Here is a 25,405-nt window from a genome sequence, read left to right as displayed (position 1 = left end):
TAAATCATACTTGGGAGGTTTTTCTACGGTCCGATATTTTTTGAACGCCAACAGCTCTCGTTGAATTCCCTCTAGGGAATTGGGAAAGTTGTGATTTTCGAGCTCTTTGATTTTCATCCGTATCCATTCTAACAGGTCGGAAGTTAGCTGCTCATAAATAATTTTCTTTTTATCAGTGTCCATGAGCTGACCGAGTATCTGAAAGCCAAATACAAAAGTGAAAAAACTGATACCACAAAATATTAAACAAGAATTTTGCTTAAATATGCAATTACATTTGCTATTCTGCGACCGCTTTTCATTTCATTCTTCATCCTTGCAAACGTGTGATAATAAGAGGCGACATAAGTGATCACAGATTTTTCATCAGGTCGGTTTATATCAACATCTGTTTTATTTTTACAATTTTCAAATTAAATATTATTAATTATAGTTAAGTTCAATAGATTACGGTTAAATTTTAGTGTTTACCTTCGGCATCAAGTAGCCGTGGGATTCCCAATTCATTGTTGGCTACGTCAAACGCTATGTTTAGGTTATCGATGTTAGTATTCTTGTCTAGTGATGAGTAATCAAGCAAGTCTGGCCTGTGAGAATGTATTAACGCATTGAATCCCAAACCGTTCCTCCAAGATCCTATAAATTTAGATCAAAGTTAATGACGAGTAATTTTTACAAATTATCATTAAATCATTATTTACCAGTAAAATCTTGTATATTGACACCTTTGTAACCGTTTGTTTTTCTTTGACACCACAATAGCAAAGCATCCTTAGCAGATTTTTTTTCACTGCTTTCATTTTCTTCATCCTGAAATTTTAATTTTTTAAAAAAATGATTTTTGAATGCACCGTTTTACTCCAACTACTTACCACGTCAATTTCAATTTCTTGAATTTGAAATCTTAAAATAATCGTCCAAATAAGCCCCAAAATTAATCTAGGGTTACCGTCAACAATGTCTTCGGCTCCTATACTTTCCAGTCTCACCTAAGTAGGTATAAAAATGTTAACGTTAAATATTAATTATTTATTATTTATATATTTATATATATATTATAGCTTTTATTATAAATATTGCAGCTCAACGATTACACAAATTAACGATAGATTCATCGAGGATGAATTTGAGGATAGATTGGACGATAGGAACTGAATGGGAATACAGAATATTTAAGGAGTTAGGGTCATTAACACCCAAAGAGGATAGGAAGTTAAAGAGGATAACTCTATGGGGAGAGAGTGTAGGACAATGAAAAAGAAGAAAAATCACAAATGGCTGTTAAATCATGCAAGGTGCAATGTGGAGAGGAGTTTAAAGAGATGAGGAATGAGAAAGCGGGAAGAAGGTTGTGTCCAAATCTTAAACGGGAAAAGAAAAAAATGTCCTTACGTGACAGATGGAGACCATGAAATCAGGGCCTGCGATGGATAATGTGGCAGATTGAGCGATGCCAAAGGGAAAATTTAGGTATTTAATAATAAATATTTAATAAATAACATCAGGACTCAATGTTTATCATAATAAAACGGGAGTCATTGATTACCTTTGTATGAAGGAATGCTAAGCTTTTGTTGACGTTTTCCACTTTGTGTACTCGCATGCGGCCGTTATTAGGTTTTCCTAACTTTTCGCCGGAAATTATTTCTAAGAGTTTGAGGAGCTTTCTGCCGTCCGCCAGGTCCACAAACAAGTCGTCCACTTCCATTCTCACCTATATTGGTTTTAAATTAAAATTTGTAAAAGACGCAAACTAATTTGTTAATTCCTTGTATTTGCCTTTTGCAAGAAGGAGTTCATCCATTTGGTAAAAGTCTTTTTCTGTATGTGCAGCCGCTCCTCTTGAAGGGCTTTAATACGCCCCTGTTCGAACTTAAGTACATCTTCCCTCTGCGTCATCTCGTTGCGTTCGAATGTCGAATGGACATTTTACAACACTGAAACAAATAAAAAAAAGTATGTGATGCCTATTCTATAATTTACACGAAACTCAATTTGAGTCGACCAACCCAAACCCTATAAAGCAATATCGTAATTTGTTTTTCACTGACGTCAAAGGATTTTGAAAGGAGCATAGTGCCAGAAAAGCGTAATCCACAAATTCATTATTTCAAGAAATGACAAATATATTTGTTTAAATACTAATTCCAAAATAAATAAATAGGTACTACCATGTAGTGGATCAGTTTTTTAGGGTTGGGTCAGTTTGGTTTTGAAATATTAAATCATTCTAGAATGTTAAATGTAATAAAAGAAATTTAGCTTATTGTGGGTTGAGCTTTTCCCGCGCTATGCGTCTCAACTCTCAATTAAAAATATATTCTTAAAACTAGTCATGAAAATAAGGTGAATTGTTCAGTAGGTGCTGTTTTGTTGTTATTGCATTACATAGATGAGATAAATAACTAAATAACATATTGCTCAATTAGCAGTCACGCAACGCATGAAGCTCTCAGACACAATACTATAACATTACGAAGTAACAATTCGTGATAATTTTTAGTATATTGTTGCTTCATTCGAAATATGAAGAAAATTCATCGCAAAAAAATGTTCATTGCTGTATTGAACACTATTATGCATTCCAAAACAAAATAAGGCTTATTTTACTCGACATTATGTAATATGAGTAATTTCAAAATGGATTCTTTATTTTGTTTTATATACATAGTAATCCTTGGCTAGCGATTAAATGCCACATCTTGACAGTTACGTCCTTCGTAAAAGTTTTGCGGTTTCTTTTAATTTTGAAGCCGGAAAAAGAAGTCGGAAAATAAACCCAATCAAATGTTCATCATCGAACGTCTCGTGGACGGTTTTTGGTAAGGACAAGTTTGGACGTGCGATTTGATTAGAAATCGCAAAACATAAGTATAATAATATAACATTGGACGACTCCTATTACTATACTGTTGTAAATTATTCAGATACGTTTCGAAAGTTGGATCTTATGAATTTATAGTATTTGTGAATTGCGGTAGTTACATCTGCTCCTCATTCAAGTCAGTAGTTGGACGATTTTCATGAAGTTGTTTTAATTTGATGAGTTTGTTTGTTAAATTTGGTTATTATTATTTAAGATACGATGTATATATTTATATTCTTGGATTAAAGCATAAAATATATTACATTTTCAATAAATAAAAATTAAAAAAATAAATAATTCGATTTTTAATTAATACAATTATTTCTTTTAGTACTACAAACGTTTTGATATGATAAAAAATTATAAATATATGTGCGATGATTGTTCTTGTATTGTTTTTTTTAACTATATATAATTATGTTCTATACATAGCTGCGTAAACCCTAACTTAAGTTATTTAGTGTTTTTACTTATTCGCACTAATTTATAATATTATTATAAATCTTAAAACTATGTTACATATTATCTGTATTATAGTTTTCAGTAAATGCCGATTATACAGTACGAATTACAAATAATTTATAATAGGTAAGTATTACAACATCAGTAACTTTAACAAGAATAACAGTAAAATCGTGCTATAAGCGAGTATACGATTTTCTACAAGTGGAAAATGTTACATAATTAATACATTTTTTTTATAGTTGGTAATGCCATTTGTTTGAAGAACTTACAATTTATGTCTGGTCGTTTGGTTTAATAGTGCTTGAATTATAAATCAATAAAATACAGAAGGGCACATTTAAGTAGGTATGTTAAAACATTTTATTAATATTTGGATATATCTAAAAAAAAAATTCAGAGAAGTCGAGTTTTCCTGTGTTCTCTTGTCCTAGTTCAATTGCTGTTTTTTTTTAAATTTATATAGTAAGTTTATTCAGAATTTACAAATTGTCTAGAGTATATTAATACTCAAATTTCATTTAGCTGTTATTTACCTAAATAATGTCATTAGTTAATGTTTGTTATACTATGCTGAACAGTAAACATTGCCTGTTTCGTTTAAATGACGGTAAATAATAGTTGACCCCTGTCAGTCAGCTCCGAAATAATGAAAATTCCTGATTAGTTTGTATCTATGTAACAATGTATGCCATCTATGCACAATAATTATCTACGTGTCCAGCTTATTTTTGAAAGTTATAGCAGCTCATTTATCTATGAATAATAGACCCCGTTCATTAAGTACTATGGAATAAACTATATAATATCTTTCTAGAAGATTACCGCCATATTTTATTACCTCACATGTCACGTGTAACCATAAATTATTTTTAAAAAGTATTTTTTTAATTTTGCATACCAACGAGCAATTTCACAAGTCAAGTGTGTTAATTAAAAGTAACGCGTTGAATGCTCGTTTTCAGTTTTATTAATATGAATACTTGTACATTTGGAGTTAAATGTTTCTCATTTCCTCCCGCAATATCGTCACCGGAGTAGAAATCGTATTAAGCAATGCACTAGGCTCATCGTGAAAATGGTTCGCTAAACGTGTAATTTGTAACCTAGTTATGTCATAACCAAAGGGAATGTGTTGTTTTTTTATTATAATAATTATGGCTCGAGGACCTTAGCCCGACGGAACATAGCTTTGCGTAAAACGCCCTCGTAGCATTTACAACAAACTCGACAACTAAAAATGGTCTTAGAAAATTTAGTGTTCGCGAGATAAAAGAATATGTTATTGTTGCAGAATTAATACTATATTATACAAATGACATATTATTAAGTAGGTAACTCATAAAAGCGAGCGAAAACTCTTCGTCATGAAAACACAATACGTTTTGTTGACTGCTACTAGTTCCAGAGTGAAACATCTGGCCGATAAGTGTCCTCCCACATCATATTCACTTTTTGTTTGGATACAATTTTTTTTACGATGATACGAGCGTGATTTTTGACAATTAAAGAAAATCACTATGAGATACATTGGTTTTGGTTTTTATACGATATTTCCCGTTATACATTAGTAACCAGGAAAACAACACGGCCGTATCAGATTTATAACGTTGATTCTGGCGTATAATTAACCATCGAAAATCAGAAAACGCGCACCATGGCCTCTTTTATTCAAGCAGAAAACGTTCTGTTACTTTTTGTAAAAAATCTATCATAATGTTTTTTTAAGATGAAAAAAAACCTGTTAACATTTATTTGTACGGAAACAACTTTAATAAATATAGCGAACTACCCAAGTCACGAGTTGCTTTTAGACGGATCGAAATGCTGTTGTGATTATGATTTTTAGTAAAATAATATTATGACTGCAATTGACAGGATACATATCAGAAGTATGTTCAATGAAAATGTCAGTTTTAAATTTAGAGATTCAATGTTTATTTTATGAACGCTTATTTGAATTTTGTATGAGGATAAATGTTTCAGAGAATTGTCTACGTTATTCGGTTTGCGCAATAAGTGTCTATCTTTATCTGTTAACCACTCCCGAGATGTTTTCTGGGTAAATAAAATATGTAAACAAGAATGAGTACCGCATACACTAAATATTTACCGCCTTCAACTGTTAGTACAGATAAATAAGTCAGCATTAGTGTGATAAATTAATATACCAAACAAATAAAAGATAATTTTGGTCTATGGATTTGTGGTTTTCAAAAATGAATTCTGTAAAATTAATGGACGTCTTGACTTGTGTTTTAAACATATAACGGATGAAATTAAGTCTATAAATGTGTTAGAATACACACATCCCGAGTTCACGAGGAATTCGTTTCAATGTGTCGCGTATTTAATGAGACATAAAACAATTTTTACGACTTTCTTACTGCGTTAAGACATGTAAATGTACAGATAGATTCGATTTCGGGTTTCGTTTATAGCTCTTCTCAATAGAACTTTTAAGGGAGCAGTTAAACATCTAGAATGGATTCCATTATCCGGAATAGTTTTGGTCCGAAAGCGTGAGAAATAAGTTAACGTTTATTTATAATATATTACTAGGCAACGGTATATTGCGCCGATCGATTTTGTCTACTCGCAATTAACAAGTGAACTGCGTCGCAAATGTATCGCATGTATTATCGGCTAGTTGATCACGACAGAAATATTATCAGTATGGTAATAAGTATGGTAAACTACACATACAAACGTTCAGCTAAGTAGTTTCTACTATATCAAAAAGCTATTTTTAAAGGTACTTTACACAAATATAGTCAATTCATTAAAAATGGATTTAAATATTGTTGTTCGGGCGAGCTTCTTAACGGCAAAGAAAAATATGAGACTAAATTACTGGAGCGACACAAAACAGTAAACGTAAAGTTTTAGGCGATATTTCTGATCCTCCGTCAAATATATTGCACGGATGTCTTAAGGCGCGAGTTTTGCTTTGTTTCTTAATAAAACAACGCTTCGATGCGAATCTATAGAGAGTAGAAATACAAAAACCGATGTAACCATTGTAAAAGCTATAATGAAATCTAATTGAGTAATCAATATATATTTTATATCTCAGGTAAAGAGTTGAGTTCAGCGAAATTTACTTTAAAGGGAGCAAACAAATTCTGTGCAGTTTACTACCACCTTTTTGACAAGATACGAAAAAAAAAAGTCTTAGCAATTTTACTATTGACCTAATTATTTTGGCGCAATTTACAATCGTCCAATATTACTTCAAATATAAGTCATAGCCCTCGATACAAACCGAAACAAACAGGCAAAATAAAAACAACGTCTTATAATTTTTGATATTTCTGTAAGCTATGAACACGATACTAATACGAATTACATTACACTGCCTAATCGACGAAGAAAGCACTGCCCATCCAATACGAATGCCTGTGCAAGACTTTCCGTTCTGATTGATTAGAAGAATAGACCTATACTGGCCACGACATTTTCGAGCAAATGTATTTATATAGCGCTTGTCTATATTGCCTGGACGGTGGTCGTGTCAGGGTAATTCATTTACCTTAACAGGTATTGTCGCGATCTTGTCAACCCAAAACCCGTGGGACTATTGAGGTAATTACTACTTAGCGAAACTCGAGCGCTTATTATTACCACCGTTATCGTCATCAACATCATCAACTCCACCAAAGTACAAAGTGTCTAGTCCTGTGATACGTACAGAATGTTTTGGTGAGACGCGGCGTTTGACGTGCCAGCATTATGTCAGAGGCTCACGACTATAATAATAGTAATTATATATTGTACACACAATGAGGCGTTGGAGCGTTGCTTCCCAAAACCTCGTTAGTGGGACCAACTTGTCGTGTAAGTCATTTACGTGTGAAAACGTGGTTTTCTGCGCACAACAGATTACCCAGAATTATCGGCAAGCACACAGGTAGGCATACAACCGTGTACGTATAGCTAATATTGATTAGAGCTAAGTCCATGTCCTTATTGTGTTTGTGTGTGTGTGTTGTGTTGTGCGTATCGTGCGAGTATAATGTCAGTGACCCGGGACAATATTTACCAGCGACCGTGGCGGGGATACGACATAGACCATACAATATACCTATTAATATAGAAGCGAGAGTTGTTGTCATCGTCATGTGTGTGTGTGTGTGTGTGTGTGTGTGTGTGTGTGTGATATTGTTGTTTTGATATTATTTCGACCGTAAACCAACCAAAATTGCGATACGAAAAGACCATCGGCTGAGCCTGAAGGGTGTTATTGTTGTTATTATCGATGCGGAGTTGTTTTATCAGTCGGCCATTCAAGCATAGATTTTTTTATACATTATCATACTCACAAGGATATCATTGATATTTCGTAATTTTACTAGAATTACATACATGGTCGTAAAATGATATCATGATATACATTTCTGTAGAAAGAGAACAAGAAGACGACGCGACGCAACAGTAAACAGAAGAAGAAATGTACACACGAAAAAGTAGAACAAACAAGTTGAGCGTACATTCGATTAACATAAAGTTACATTAAAGTTTATTGTTTTATTATTTAGTTGTGCGTCTTTTTTTCGTAATGCTGACCGGGTTTTTTTTTATTACTGAATTGTTTGTTGAACATACAGTTATTGTATAATTTTAATATTATTATTATCTAACATTCACTTCTCTTAATATGCTGTATAACTAACGAGTCATTATTAATCAAAGAGTAAATATATAGAATTTGAATCTAAGAAGTAAGATGAACATAGTACACTAGATACGATGGACTCCTCTTCTAAAATTGAAAAAAAAATGTTTTATTCTAGATACCTAAATGATATAGATCGATATCATAGATCACATAAATAAAGATTTACTGTCATCACCTAAACACGTTACCCTAGTTCTTTTGCAGCCACGTAAAAAAACCTCATAAATTACTTCCAGTGACTCTTTTTGTATTATAGGAAAACAAATAAAAAGTGTTGTATTAAATTTTATAGTGATTCGATAGGCGACATCAGTTGTTTTAGTTTCTCATTTTCCTAGTCAGTTGACTAGTTTATTTATAAATCAATAATCAGTATGTTAATGAAATAAACATTTTTTCATTAATATAAACTTCAAAATTGCTAATATTATGATAAAAAATAATTTACAAAGCAGACAAACAATTTATAATTTTCGACAACGTTGCGAGATATTGGAAAAATGGTAGTATAGAAAAAATGTATAAGAGTGTAAAACCACCTGTAAAATCTGACTGCTGATGATGTTAAAAAAGCTGCATTTATGTTTTGCCTTAGAGGCACATCCTACGCAGATGAATTTCGAGAAACCATCAATGTATTTTGTGTTTTAACCAATATAGACACATACACGTGGTCGTATTTAGGATAGTTGTGTATCGGAAGGGTCGTAAAATCAAATGACCTAATTTAATATTATAATTCCTAGCTGGTGTTATCAGTGCAATACTGATCCGTCGGATTCTGGAATAAAGTGGAAACAGTATTGGTTTTTTTTCTCGACGAGTTATAAGACGATCTGAGACGGTAAATGATCATTTTTCGTTGTTGATATAAAATTATGACACCCGAAAGACATCATCAACACGCGTTAAACGCCTCCGGTAAGTTTCATCTATGAAAGCTCGAGGCAAGACGATTCCTTTGAAGCAGAATAACATCACAGAAAATGTTTGCACACATACATATTATTATTGTTTTTTTTTTATCACGTTGATTTAGAAACGAAAGAGTACCGGAAATATCGTTTTAATGTTACATATATATATATCTATTATATTAAAATAAATATAAAAGAAGAATTATATTATTGTTCCCGAGCGTGTTTTAGTTCCTACAGCCGTGCCGGCATGCGTTGAGGTTTTGTCAAAAATCAGTCACCTGGAACCACATTGTTGTTTTACCGTGGTGCGTTTAAATGCATTACGTTACCTGTAACTACATATTTTGCGGTTAAAAATACGCGTGGCCGTAATTAAAACAAATAATGCAATATCCTGACCTCGCCTGACTACCCAAAAGATCTTGACAATAAAAAAAAAAAAACACTAGAACGTAATACGTTATACTTATAACTTTTAAATACTCTAAGAACACTTTTTCAATGCGCTTGCACTAACAAGAACCAATTGTAAGTAAATATTTGATGCGATTGCTTGGGAAAGTACAAGTTAACTCTAAATTGGCAAAGAAGGAAACTATAGAATAATCTCCTAAACTATATGGTATTGCGCGGGACAATACAGTTGTTTTGCGAATTAACGAAATAAAACGATCAAACCATACACACAACACTGCGGTAGGCTACGGCCACACCTATTCGTATACTGCTGCAGACATTACTTTCATATTTTGTCGTTTGTGTGACGATTAAGGCAACAACAACGGTCATTCATTTCTTTCTATCCTTTTTTAACCAATATTCTACCTCCGATAAAAGTGAACGCTCGACGGTTTGTACACGACCTGTAAAACGTTGTTTGTTCAACACGTACGGTCTCGTTAGGCAAAACGGACCAAAGAAATATTTTATAAAACGCTCTAAGGTAAAAAAAAAAATGATAAAAACTTTTATCGTTAGAAATCTGACCAATACATAATTAGTCGAGTTACTGGTATTCTATAAAGGAGACGCGACGCACATGAAAACAAACAAACCAACAGTTCCACCGATAAACTCAATATTTCTAGTTGTAAAGTATACAATATAATAGTATAATACAATTCGACGATTTCCGATACAATCGCGTTGACGGCATCTCACGTACGCTGTGACTTTTTTTTTTGTGCGTTTGTACGCGTAGTCATTCCTCGGCCAGTCCAAAATAATATAACGCGTATAACAGCTCACACATACACATACACACTGCACACTCGGCTTGTCCGTAAAAATTATTTAAACACATATTTTCTTCTGTCCGAAAAACCACCATCGCATCTGGTGGACACATGGCCTGCAGTACGGGTCTCCAGCAAGGACACAAATATACACATACGGTCGCTTCGTCACGTTTCAGCGAATAGATCGAAAATACATGTGTTTGCACAGCATACAGTAGTGTAGCCGGTCGTCCACAGATGTAGCAAACCAAAAAAAGTTCACTTGTACGACACGCAAACTCGTGTTTAGAAAATGTCCGTTTTTGACAATTATAATCACAAGTACTACGTACGAAAACAGCTGAACAAAACGTTGAATGAACACTAATTAGTACGTGTTACGGTTTGGTTTCAGGCGTTCATTTGAATTCGTGAAAAATATTACACGTCGTTAATTTAATAAAACTGTGTACGGTATTTTGATATTAATGTGTTTGCAGTTTGAAAAAACACTGCAGGACAACCGACGTTAAATTAACATTAAGTATAATTTTAATTTATTCTTCTGTAGTCGTTTAACTCAAGTTGTTTCAAGACTTGGCTCATTGAGCTCATTTATTGGCATTAAAAATAATTTTCACAATAAAAGTAGGTTTCTATTTTGTTTTAACATGATTTTAATTAGTAAAATGCAATGTATGTATGTACAAAATGTACACTAATGACGCATACTAAGTTAATTATAGTACAAATGTTAGCGACATGCATTTTTTTGTTGTGGACTCAGTCTACGTCTAACAATAATTAATAACATCAAAAGCGTTTAGACTTTAGATTAACAAGTGAATATAATATAAACTACAATGTTTGTCATATCGATTTTGTTGAAATCGTTTTTTTATTGTTTAGTTAAAACTTATCATACTTCCAAAACCAAAACGATGAGCCCACGAATTCAAATTTCCTTGGTCCAAAATTGATTAAAAATTGAGCCGTACACGTACCGCGCTTAAATTATGTATACATGTTTCGTAAAGGTTTTTTTTTATCTAAGAATATATTAACAAAAAATTCGTATTAAAAAATATGGAAACTCCTTATTAGTAGGAAAAAAGTAAGTATAGTAAGTAATTATTTTTAAATATAAAGGAAACACGATAGTTGTCACAAACTAAAAATAGTAAGTAGTATGTTAAATATATTTGCATAAAGCTAATTCCTAATTAGTAATTTCTATGGTAATATTATTTAGAGAAATGATAATACGATATTAATTTAATAATTTTTCGTGTCAACCTACGAAATGTCGTGACCGTTTGTTATTACCAATTTGTAATAGCGCTCCTTTCCATGCGGTACAATCCATAGTAACAATAACAGTATGTCCAACCAAAATACACTGCGATATTTTTTCGTGGCTTTGTGGATAATATGAATTTTTTGGAAAATCAAATTTAAACGGAGTTTATTGGTAATATAGAAGTGGAGCATCTCGATGAACTACTATATGGATCGGTATATGATATTTTTAATGTTGTAATTATTATCGTATAAATTTAATATGCGCTATCTTAATTTACAATCGCTGGAAGTCACGGGCCGCCAACAGCAAGACAATACCGCTAACCAAACCAACCGTATTTGGCACGAGAAATTGGCATGTCTTCGTTGTGCATGCGGCGAAATTCAATTTCAAGACATTTGTTTTTTTATGCATTTTCGGTACAGCACACTCAATGAAATTTCACAACTCCATACGGAATACATAATAGTATAAACTACAATAAGACCGCCGAGACGTCCCCCAAAAGTTTAACACTTCTACTGGCAGATGACAATTCGGAACTTTGGTTTCAAAATGCGGTGACGTGTTTTTTGTATAATGTAAACACGTTTTCGTATTATCATGACAGCATGAGCGATGGGCTTAATTTATTATAATACTATGCTAAAATGTAAAAAACAGTGTAAGATTGAGAAAATGACTTGTTGGACGATTGGTAAGAGAAGTTGGTCTAAATATATGCACTTAAGCCTTATTAACAAATGTCATTAAATCGCTTTAAAATGTCGAATAATAAATAAAGAGTAATTATAGTTAATTTAAAAATAATCGATGTATATAATATATTTGACGACGGATTAATACGAGATTGAACAATTAAAAAATGCATTTGTATGACCAAAGTAATGTGTTATAATATGATGACATGAATATTGTAGAAAAACTACTTTATGATTTCTTTATGACAAAAGATAATGTACAAAGAAAAAGTAAAATTTACAGAACGCTTGAGCTAAATTGAATTGATTATTTTAATGATTGGATGACAAAGTTGTTAAAAATATAAACTTCAAAAATAATAAATTCGATATTATATTAGAAAATATAGGTTATGGTTATTTTTCCTTATTTGTATTGCTTAAACTTATGTTTAATTTTGTATAATGGTAGTAATAATAAAGGTGACGTTAAAAAAATATCAGTAATTGAAGATCGACTTATGCGTAGTCAATCATAATTATTATAATGTATTGTATTCAACGTTAATAGTTAAATGCCGTTTTATTATATTCAAAGCGTAGAGTACATATGCACGTTATATGTGTAATGCGTTTGATTTTTACACCAATACAGACAATAATAATATTATTATAATATCTACTACCAACGCCTTTTATTTGATCACATACGTAGTTCTGTTGCAGCACAACACAATTGTTCTTTAAAGCACATTAAAATATTGAGCCCATTAATGGTTTTTACACATTTTTAATACCGGGTTGAACGTCATAAACGTTGACATACATATTAATATAATGTACATAATACAAAGTTGCTGACTGCGATTATAATATATACATGTACGTATGACACTTATTAGCTAAAAAATACACCTATACTCGTATAAAAAACCAATACATTCGAGAATCGCTAGTATTTTTTTCTACACATAACTTACGTACTCATCTAAACAGCAATTCGGCCGGTCAACGTCGCCAAAAGGTTAATATATCATGTGATTTGTTACTTACATAAATTATCGACATAACTTTTTATAGAGTCATATTGTAAAACTGGTTGCTAACGTTGGCGTTTTGGATTTTATTTCGAGTTCCTTATCGCTTTATAAATATTAAACATTTCAGTTTAAAGCAATACAAAATTATTGAATTGTGCTAACGGATCTAGTCATATTTGAGTTTTCATGAACGATTGTAAACAACACAGAATTAACTAATAATAATTTCATATTTTTTACCGCTCGTTTATCATTAGGGAAAATGTAGTTTTATTTTTTTCTATGGATTTGATGATCGATTTTTATATTGATATAATTGTTTCGTAAGTGGACTGTCAACAATTGCAATGTAATAATTAGTCTATTAGCAACGTAATCAATTAAATATTTTGATCTTTGTTTGTATTATTTAGTTGTGACTTATATAACCTGTTGTTCAATTAAATGTTAATTGGTCATTTATAAGCATAATTAAGTTAAACTACAAATACAAAGACTTTATGAGTAGAATTACAGCACACAATTATAATAATTATTGCTATAAAATAATAGTGGGCGATTTATTAACAACGAGCCAATTTTAGGTAACCTTATTCGTGTGTAAATCACTCTATAAATCGAATACAAACATAATAAAAACATTTGCTCAAACATGCACATCAGTCTGCGATCATTTATTAATTTTGTGTTAAAGCTATTTTCTAAATTGCATACCGTTTAATAATCGTTTGTGTTCGATGGAATTTGACTGGGTTATTATGGATAAAATTGTATTTGTATCCAAGTTTTTTAAAATCCGACACCAAACCATACGTGATGCGATTGTGTACACTGTACAGCTGCACGTACAATATTTTCTTAATTTTACGGTATTTCTCAATCTGCCAACCCATGGTAACCGTGGTAAAGGACGCTGTAGCGTGGTGCAGAATTAAACTACGCCATTGGTAGATACATGTATGTTTTTACTAACGGAAATCATTCGCGTCAATAAAAACTACAAAATTACTATTTAAAAAAAAAAATTAAGTCTTACGTTAAATTGATTTCTGTATGACTGATAGAAGTAATCAAATATTTGTGTTTTTAGTTTTTCGATTTTTTTAAATAAAAAAAAATTGTATTGTTATAGGGACTACACTAGATTTACCTACAGTAGAATTTTTATACCTGTAGAGATTTCCAAAAACTACGACTACCAAAAAAATGTATTATTAATGTTTTCACTCCTTTTAGGAGGATAAGTTGATGATATTTCCTTTTTTCTCTGTAAAATAAGCCTACACATTATTTTTAAAATACCTTTCAGGTATAATTTCTGATCTACGACTTCCTACATCAAAAATGATCAGCCCAGCGGTTTAAAAAATGTCCTGGGTACAGACACAAACATAAAAACCAATAAAAACACATATATAATTATAAAAACATTACTTTCTCAGCTGTGCATTGAAGCTAGGTTCAATTGGCCTTTGAATCGATTGTGGCGAAACTGGAAAACGGCTTTTACACAATTTCACTTGTTATGGTATAGGAAGAACTCTATTTTTTTTATTTCTCGAGGTCACAGTCGACCGTACGGCGTGACAATCGCACGGGGCAATGAGCGCTGTGTGCATATAATAGTAGCAGACGTCATAATTACATCAAAAACTCAACGTCCTTGAATTTTTCTACCCGGCGTCGTGCATGTGTGTGTATAATGTGTATACACGTGAACCAATCGACTATGGGTGGCAGACAGGCCTATAGTGTATAGGACTTGGTAATACATAAAACATGTATAAAACTATATATTATATTATAGTTTCGGACGGTTTGTTTTCGGTGTCCTGCTCCTGGATTTTACTCGCATATACATTATAAACCCAAAACAAATGATAATGGTAGTGGTATTAATAATAATAATAATAACAATGATTATGATGATAATGAAAAATAGAGTATCGATGGATCGGTATACACTAGGAGAACGTCGTTCAAGGTCACGCGGCCAACAGACTAATTAGATACTTTGCGCGCGCTCCGGGACTTCTCTGCCGCCTCTGGTACATCAGCATTCCACCGAAGACCGTCATTCCTCTCTCTCTCTCACACACACACACACACACACACACAATATACTAACTCACGGGTCGTCCGGAAATTAAAATCATATATATTATGTACATTTTACGATATCACAATTTTATATTGTTGTTGTTGTACGCGAAGACGTCATGATTTCCAACAGTGTTATTATTGGTTCCCAAAGTGCGTTGCCCAATATGCTCGACAATGGACCGCCGCATCACCGGGGGCCGAGGATATTACGGTAAACGCGTGTAGGCTATACCACGGACTCGTATTTCCAGATCACCGAAGAAGATCTTCTTCCCCTGACCCCTTCTCCTTCTCATCCACTCTTACGCAGCCGACGAGGATGCTCAACCTTGAACCGCTGATCGCGAATAATTTTGGTCGCTTACCTAGTTTTTGCGGTAGCAAATAAAACGACGAAAACGAAGCGGTTTGCATATATTTATACCTATATTACTATCGAGCTTCGGTAAAAATGTTTAGGGAAAAAATATACAACATATAAGCAAATTTAAACTAAAGTGTTTAGGTTAACATGTCAAGTAATGATAGAAAATTATAAATTTTACAGTGCTATATATTTTATATTTTTATTAGGATAAAGCATAAATCAGAAAGTTATTACTAAAATATGTAACTGTCGTAACTGAGTAAGTATCGACAAACATTTGAATAGTATTTTTCAGAATACTTATTTCTAGCATATAATACATTATACTTTTAGTATTACTATTTGCTATGTAAAAATAACAAATAAGTAGAATTCTGATTTATATTATTATATTAAGAAATAAATAAATAATTGTTATAATTATTGATATTATAACATCATAATATATATTTATGGGGACAATTTTAATGAAAGATAAAATAGATCAAGATAATCTTTTGATAATACGAGTATAGGGCTTTCTGATCAGACACTATAATATTTTTCTTTAAACAAATCTTCTATAATCCGAGATTTTTCTAGGTTTCCCTAAAAACTTGAAACTTATGAATAAAAAATGTAAATAGTAGTTCCAAAGATTTTGTAGAGTAGACAACTGACAACTGTCGTAGGAAAGGTTCTACATATCCTAAAGATTTACTTACTCACAGTCCTGTTGAGCAAATTTCAATAATTTCATTTCCCTTGGATGAGTTGCTGTTCAGTAATCAAATGCACGTTATGAGACAGCTGTTACGGTATGTTTTGTAACCCTGTAAGCTATTTAAGGTTATATATATATATATATATATATATATATAAACTATATCGTACTAATCGTATGGAGTGTGACAAATATTTCAACTATGCAACAACGCAGGTTGGGTCCCGAAATTCCACATTCCTGTAACGTGACAGTATTTGCAACCCAAAGTTGTTTTTACCATAAAAAATGTAATCTACCCTTTCGGGAACAAAATGAAATAACGGTTAAGTGAATGTATATTATTCATACATACATATTTTTTCGTCTGTTATTCAAACCTTTTTAGTTAGAGTTCTTAAAATATTAACATATTTAATCATACGCCTACTTGAGTATCAGACGTATTTTTCATAATTAAATTTGTTATCGATAAACTCACACAAGGTTTAATTACTATGATACTACTTATGTAAAAAAAAAACCAGACCAAAAAAAGAAAACAGTTTTTATTTTCATTTCAATCATAAGTCAGTTACAAGTCTTTCTGCTAACTCGATACTAGTTTAACACGTTTTTGTATGTATAACTGTTTAATTTCTACCACCACCTTGTGTTATATTAATTGTTGAGATATTTATAATTTCAATAGTACCGTTCGATAAAATATGTGTCATTCGCGTTTGTTTCTAAATTAAGTTAATTGTCGAAGTAATTATTGAAAGTATAAATTTTACTATGCTAGAAAATATAGATGCTTAATTAACCAAGTGTAGGAAATATAAATTTTTTAAATTAAATTACGTGTAATAAAATCAGATATTAAATTAACGGATCAGCCATAAAACAGTATAATTAATAAATCAAGATAGAGTTTCAAATAAAAATAAAACATACCTACTAAAATTATTATTATTTTCGAAAGGTTTAAATCCAACAATAACAACATAAATAGATACCATAACAACAACAAATACTACAATAAATGATATAGATAATATAAAATTATAAAATTATAATGTTTAATGAAAAAACAAAGACTGATGTTAGTTTTTTGTAAACAACACATTTTATTGTCGTCACAAACTAGGTATTGGTAAAGACTCAAACAATAGATGTTCATTATAATATAAATTTCACTAGTTCGACTATTTACATTAGAGTGTACCAATAGTATAGTATAGTATAATAATTACTTGTTTTATATTTTATTGCTGTGCTAAGCACCTATTTCTGATTAGATTATAAGTTAGGTGTTTCTACACACACATCAACATCAATAACATTTTCTATATAGTGTGTCTTATAGATTATTATATGGTTAAAATAAATGTGTTAATTCTTTTATGTTTTTATATTATTGATAATTAGTTATCCCATATAAGTATTGACGAAGTACACTAAGTGTAAGCATCTGTCATAATATCTATACAAATTCTTTAATAATAGTTTTCGAAAATTATGTGATGTAATTCGTTTTAACGAGTTAGATATCTTATATCTACTACTTATATTTACTTGGTTAATTACTTTAGTAGAAAAGTTACATGAGTCTATACTATGTACACAAGAAAATGGTTTATATCAATGTTATGACCTTTACAATTTTGAATTTTTAGCGATTAAAATGTAGTTACATACTAATAATATAGAATATGACGTATGTTGTGTAATATATGTACGCATACCTATCCCTGAAAAGTTTGACCAACGAGGAGATAACCTTATTGCATGTGTTACGCTTATTTCGAATTATGTATATAGCCTAACTATGTTAAACGGTATACGCATGAGATTTATTACTTTACACGTCGATTTAAGCATATCAAAATTGCAAATGTATTATAATATGCAATTTTGTAACTGAGCTTGAGAAATTTTTTTTTAAAAATAATCACGCTTAAATAAAATAAAAACAAAGTTTTATCGTTTATGCGATAATTCATTAAATGTTTAAAATTAAATGAAATAATAAATTAATTAACCAGTATATAGAGTAGTGTAAAATATTTTAGGTTAGGTTATCTTTTTAGAAACATATAGCAAACGTTTAAGTACATTTACTAATCATTATAAAATATTTAAGTTATATTATTCCTTTTGTAGCTCAGTATATAAAAATAAAAAAAAATGAAATATTGCTATGCTAACCAAGTAAAACAATGCATTCGATAAATATCCCATCAAATTAAGGACAAATACATATTTTAATACTTAATTGGATTTTGTTGCAATTATATTATGTTTGAGTTTAGACTAATTGTCAGCCAACGAGAAACGCATAAGGTAATCTATAAAGTTGTAAGAAAATTGTCATAAAAACATGTATTTGTTTTATTCTAGCAATTACATTTTTAATTTGCTTTTATTAAATAAAAACAAATTATAATTACCGATTTTACTCTGCATTTAAAATATAAATCGTCATATTTCGAAAATTTAAATCCAAAAATGAAACTCATGAAACCTTAATTAAGACATTTAGCTATTGATTTTTTCGAGTGTTGGCATTCCTAAGAACATGATCAAATAGATCAGAAATAATCACTATTTAAGAGTCAGTAGGCTAAAACATGTTCAATGTTTATAATTTTAGCCGTTAGGTTTTAAGTAGACTGTAACTTTTTACACTAATTTGTTTGTGAATTAATAAAAAAATTAAGTCCATCGACCTATGGTAAAATTTGAAAAATTAATGTTCATCAAGGTAAATTTGCGCACTAGATACTTCAATTAAGTTTAAAGCAAACAGTATTATTTCATGTTTAAAAAAACTTGACGGTTGTTCAATTTTTTATAGCGTCGAATTATTGTTTTTAATATTATTTATTATTTCAATTTTTTTTTTGTGTACCTACTAGTTTATTAATTACAAATTTAATTACATTTTTCTAAAATCAATTTATAGATTATGCGTTCCTAGAAAATAGCAGAAGCACAGAGAAACTTAATGTGGGTTTGCGTTTGTTTGGAACTTTCGTTTTAATGGTTTTTATCTCTTTGGCCACTCACCATTCATTAATATTCATAGTTAAAGACATCGCTGCAACCCCTCTGATATGACTCTATTAATTCATTTTTTTTACAGAATAATTATACATATTTTTTTTAAACCCCTTAGACGATTATTATTATACTTTTTTTTTATCATATCACAATTTTTATTTGATTGAATTCTTTATTTTTAACGAAAAACTTATATGCATCGTTAAATTGAGAAGAATTATAAGATTAATCGTTTACAGCTACTCTTGGTTACTTAATAAGTAAATATATGAAACTCGGTTAGTCGTTATGGTTATTAATATAGCATGAGGTACCGACTGATTTGTGGTCTGAACCACCGATACGAGTGGATAAATGAAAAACAAAAAATCTACGTGCATTAATTAATATTTAGCTAAAATATTACTCTGAATTGATGTAATTATTTTGATGGTGCGACGGTTGTATCTTGAATGCAGCGTTAAAGAAATCTTGGTAGTTCATATAACACTACACGGATACAATAGATAACTTCTGGGGGCCGCATTTCATTGAATCAATTGTTCAATAAGTCGAATTGTCAGAGATTGATTTAAAGTGATGTGTTTTGACTGTATTAAACCTACTGTTTTATAGCACAATGAAAACAATTTTGTTTAATATTATAATACTTTAAAAACAATTTGAAATTTCTATTATGCATCGATGTACCGCACAGCTTGAAATCAGCAAAGTATTGTTCTTGCTTTAAAGTTTAATCATTTTCTATTTAATCGCGTACCTTTTAGGAGATTATATATTATATATAAATATGCATTTTTTACTTGAATGGTTATTTATTAATAATTATTTATGAACAGAAAAAAGAACAAAAGCCAATACAGTGGGGACGGAGCATATTGAGGTCGGTGTAGTCACAGGGCTATATGAAATAATTCCTAACTGAGAGTGATTTGATCACTCAAAAATAAAAAAATCTTTGATGTGATTTGTAGATATTAATATTAAATATCGGTAAAAATCATTGTTAAGGGAACAATGCATTGTATTTTTAGAATTATGGGGGATACGATTAGAGTGGATCGACTGTCTATGACAATTTTTGGCCGTTATTAACCACAATGTAACGTAATAAACAATATGGGTAATGGTAATATTTTACAGATACTTGTTTGACTGTAAATTATTCACACAAAGCAACATGTAAGTTTAATACGGATGATGTGCAATTTATCTGTTTTTTTTAGTTTTTCTTTAATAAATAAAATATTGACTACGTATTTTTGATGAAATGTAAATGTTATAGCTCTATTATAAATATGCTTAAAATCTATTTTTAAGATATCGAGTCACTAAACTACGCTTAAAAAGTCAATTAAAGAAAAGGTTTTCACCCCTTCTAGGAAAAAGGATTTATATTTTTTTGGTTTTCTAGTTTGTTGATGTATATCTGTAATACAATATCTAAAAAATGTTCCATGCAATTTATTTTGAAAACTACCTTGCACAGTTTTTAGCTGTGTTATTTGAGTTTTTAACTAAAAAATTAAAATGCCATAGTATTTTGTATTACAGATATTGTTGATAAACTAAACTCTTGAGATGTGTTAGGTCAAATATCGGTAAGTGTTATGATTTGTATGGTAAAAAATCCAACATCCAGTTATAAATAGGCATACAAATAATTAAAAAATATTAAACATATCAAAGTTTTATTTTATAATAGTTTCTTCTATATTATTATATATATGGTCTTCGAATAAATAAATTGTTTCAAGTTCTGGACTGATAGCAATTAGTACTAATTTTAAAGTCACCAATTTAAGATCAATAATAGGTACATGATTTGAAAAAATATGTATTTTCTTATAACCAATATCATCTTAATTGAATATGGCATGATGTTAGGAAATTTGTCTTCAACATTAGTATGGTTTATGTGGCATATAGTTTATTCACGGCATTCACCTAAGCTAATTTATCTTGAGACTATTTGATCTTTCACGAATATATAATCCGAATAAACATCACATTTTTACCACAAGATTTGTACTTCGTGCATTTTTTATTCGGAGCTGCTGGAGCTCTATAAATGACTAGATAGTATTTAATACTACCATAATAATATTATAAAGTACGCATAAACTGCGTTATTAAAATGTATGTTAATGAATTATTATTATTAATACAAACCTACTTGGCTAGCAATGCATTTTGTGCAAATCAGAATTTATTATTATATTGTTGTCTTATACAAAGTTGATTAGATTTTATTAGAGTTATAAAGTCAGTTTATTATAGTCTGACACTATGCGATTTCTAAGCTGAAATTTGTCTGAGGAGACGTCCGAAATGTTTCAGTAAGTGTAACTTTACTTAATTTCAACATTAAACGAGATTACACTTGAAAAAGTAGTTATTTATAATATCCGTGTCGTTAAAAATCACCAATGATTTATTTAAGTAAAACGGTAGACTTCGAGACGATTTTGATTAAATCGTTTCTTTGACAATTATTTCAATTCGAGCCAGAAAGTGCCACCATGTTTTAAAACGCCTGAGTTCATTGGTTTGAAAAATTATATTATAGTTTTATAAAGTAAAACTCGTTTTTATATTAATATTGTATGATATTGTATAACAATTTGAAGTGCTTTTTAATGTTGAGGTCGACCGCTAATGTTAATGGTCAATGAAACATTTATGGTCCGTGAATATTGTGAGCAGTAAGGGAAAAAAATTTTGGAAAATTGGGAAGAAAGTATTTTAATAGTTGAATGTAAATTGTATTCATTGTACTTGTAGTTGAACGATTTGAAGTTGAGCTTTATTATTATTATTTTTTTTGTGAACCGATATCGGTTATTTTATTTTTAATCCGTCTCACTCTGTGAAAATCGGTCTACATATGCTTTTAAGCTCTATTAGTCATTGAGGGTCATCATGAATCAAACAATCCACGTTAACTCCTTTAACGAGCGTGGTTAATGACCGGCGTTGGTGGCATTTGGTTCCGTCACCGGTATATGTAGGTCTTCTAGTAGTCTGCTGACGCATTACATGAGCTTCGCCAGTATTGCTTTTAATAAATCGTTAGGCGACTACCGCTATGCCGTGCAAGTAGTTTTGAATATTAACAAGGCCCGCATACGTCCAATGAACGGCAGTAGGGGGCTATTGTTATGAATTAGCATATTTGATTGTTTAAAGACGATAAGACATTGAGTGTGACAATCCATCGACATATTCTCTAGTCATGATTTTGCCGGCAATACTTACAAGCACTTTTCCATTTCGATTTGATGGCCAATGCCGGATGTTCCAATTGTTAGCAATTTGTCAGACTTTTTAAAAACAAGAAGTGTTCTATCGCAGTACCGAGAATCGCTTCCTAATAGCATACACACTTACATATCGAAAGTATGTTGCATTTAGAAATTGAAGGTAGTTGAATTGACCAGAAGCCTAACTTATTTTTTTCCGTTTACCACAGAGAATGTCGGTTACAACAATGTAGTGTGCAGGTAAAAACGTTAAATGGTTTTGTTTTCGTGTGCGGTCAATAAATGAATTTCGATCATAGGTGCATGCTTTTATTTAATATGTCAACAATATGGTGAGTATTTTATATTGCTGCTGATAAGTTGAACAGTCAGATACCGCGACTTTAATGTACGCTTACAAGATATGTAGCCAGTAAAGTGTGTATTATTGTTTCCGTTAATCAGCCAAGTATGGTATGATGTTGATTTGAGTTATCCAGTCGTATCGAATAAAAACTGCACCCTCGATTCTTGAAACTCCACGTAAAACGTACAGTCTTGAAACAATAGAAGATTACTTAAGGTGTGCGCGATAGACGTAGCGCATGGTTCACCAAATAATGGTGTAACGGAAAAGCGATTAGATGTTTTCTTCATATAGATCTGTTATACCTGCTCGTCCCTTTGCGGTCTATGCCCGAAAAGTGGAATTTCTTTATAGTTACATACCTTTAAGGAGGTCAGAGTTCACGGGGCTAAAACTACAACGACTTCACGGTCGCTTATAAATACTACAGTCGGACGTGACAAACGGTACCAATTGATGATATCGCTGTTTATTTTTAATATATGTATTAATGGGGTGTCTTTCGATTTGTGTCATTACATCTGGGTAATGAAAAACGAAAGGCACGTCGCTGTTGTATGGATAACCTACTGAAGGTTGCTTAAAGTATGCATGCGATCAAAAGGCTGGGGTTGGGCAGAAGCATATATGTAGTATTGAGTAATTATGTAATTTGGCCTTAATAATAATTAACCGCGCTAATACGCGAACCATATTTCCTGTTATTGTCCGCTCGTCATTGGAACGTTTTTCCTCGTTTTAGCGTTAGCTATATTATCGCAGTGTATCGTATTCACGTGAAAACATCATAATAATATATTCCTGACGATTAATCCCCGACTTGAGGCCGTCGTGTTACGGGACAGCGATAAAACCGTAGCGCGTTCTATGATGATGGGCTTTGAGAGACATCTCAATGGTGTGCCGGTGCCATTCACGAGCACAATGTGATTCATTCGAAAAGGTTTTGAACGTGTGGTTCACCGAAGATAATTGGACGGACTCGGTGTACGTATTTTTGCATACCAATGTCACCGTCGTCGTCCGAATACCTTTCCCGTCGGTTTTCGTGACCTGACGGTCGAAACGAGAAAATCGCAAAACCGTTTGAACCGCTACCTTTTACGTCAAAACGTTAAATCCGCGCACGCCGTCTCCGACAGGGGCGATCTTGCAGTCGGCACGCGCCGCTTTTGACGGCCGCGGCTGTGACTTTAAGGTCTACCCCAGGTCGAGATGAAAGCGTACGCGAATCCCGCCGCGGACCTAGGTATTTTATTAATGTAAATCAAAATTCAACGTACCTAATGAAAGTATAAAGAACGTGTTGGGCGCTCTTTTTATCGGCCTGTCCCCATCGTTAGCGGGTACGTTGCGCGCGTTAGTCCGAGTAATCCACAGCGTTACGCTCAGACACGACGACGGACATCCACTCCAAAGAGGAACGCCGCGGGTGGAGGCGCATTTCACCGACAGAGGTCAAAACTCTCAAAATCGCGGTCGCGCACAAACACACGGTATTTCGGCCGTCGGGGTCACTTTTCACCGGTCGTTGAATTATTATTATTATTGTCGTGTAAACACTCACGCGAAAACCGGGTATGGTTTCGAAAAAAAAAAAGTAACGATAATACACACCCAGACCACTTGAGACGCGAGACGTGTAGACTAGAAAGGAAAAAAAAAAGCGGTAAACACCGTACTTAGAAAATCAAAATTTGTACCGTGTCGATATTTTTTTTCCCCAACGATATTGGCGAACGCTAACGATATTCAGAGTGCTGGGTAAAACGACGCGACGGTACGCGCCAACAACGACAGCGACGGCGACGTACAACAGGAACGAACTGCCGGAGTGGCGGCGACTACGAATTACGATTTACGGCGAGGGACGCACGCACGCACACCTGTTGATCTTCTTGAATCGGTTGCATTCTTAACACACCGCATTCCACGCTAGACTCTGCCGGTTATCAGTGTTGTGCGCACTGTCCATGTTACACACATAATAATACGGTCATGGAAGAGAAAACAAACCGGACAATCGACGCGAAGGACCTGCTGTTCGTAACGCAACGTCGCGTTGCCGGCCCAGTCGATAGAGGCGCCACCGTCGCCGACTGCGACGCGCCGCCAACCGGTTTGGAAATAATAATAATAATATTGTTATTATTATTATTATTATTATAATACCTATTGTAGTAAATCGGCTTCAGACTTGAGTTTCTCCGATCTGGTTTCGCGGGTAGTGTGTATTTCAGCGTACTATCGTCGATGTAGTATAGATTTTTTTTCCAAGCCGACTCAACAAGACAGTCGTCTTCATTTCTCCGGTGCACACGAAATGCGCCCGTCGTAGCTGAAACCTAAAGCCAATACATTTCGCACAGTACAGCAGGTATTTGAGTAATTTACACGAATTGCGACTACAGA

The 25,405-nt window shown here is 32.2% G+C and overlaps 1 protein-coding gene across 2 annotated transcripts in view; it reads right to left on the bottom strand.

Moving 5' to 3' along the window:
* Positions 1–24,844, bottom strand: part of LOC126839114 (spectrin beta chain, non-erythrocytic 1) — a 43,012-nt gene extending 18,168 nt beyond the window's left edge. For both annotated transcript variants that reach the window (XM_050574173.1, XM_050574174.1), the window contains exons 1-8: positions 24,277–24,844; positions 1,780–1,937; positions 1,547–1,714; positions 873–989; positions 702–810; positions 472–636; positions 276–388; positions 11–198 (exon numbers count right to left, since the gene is read on the bottom strand). In XM_050574173.1, coding sequence (XP_050430130.1) covers positions 11–198; positions 276–388; positions 472–636; positions 702–810; positions 873–989; positions 1,547–1,714; positions 1,780–1,899 — 980 coding nt within the window. In that variant the 5' untranslated portion in view covers positions 1,900–1,937; positions 24,277–24,844. The remainder of the gene's footprint in view (positions 1–10; positions 199–275; positions 389–471; positions 637–701; positions 811–872; positions 990–1,546; positions 1,715–1,779; positions 1,938–24,276) is intronic.
* Positions 24,845–25,405: the final 561 nt, after the last annotated feature.

This window comes from Adelges cooleyi, unplaced genomic scaffold (assembly GCF_023614345.1).
Source record: "Adelges cooleyi isolate 19-005CV unplaced genomic scaffold, UGA_ACOO_1.1 ACOO_flye_CR_arks_rails_tigmint_CR_PRNA_30, whole genome shotgun sequence".
NCBI lineage: Eukaryota > Metazoa > Arthropoda > Insecta > Hemiptera > Adelgidae > Adelges > Adelges cooleyi.
This window is presented reverse-complemented; position numbering and strand designations above follow the sequence as displayed.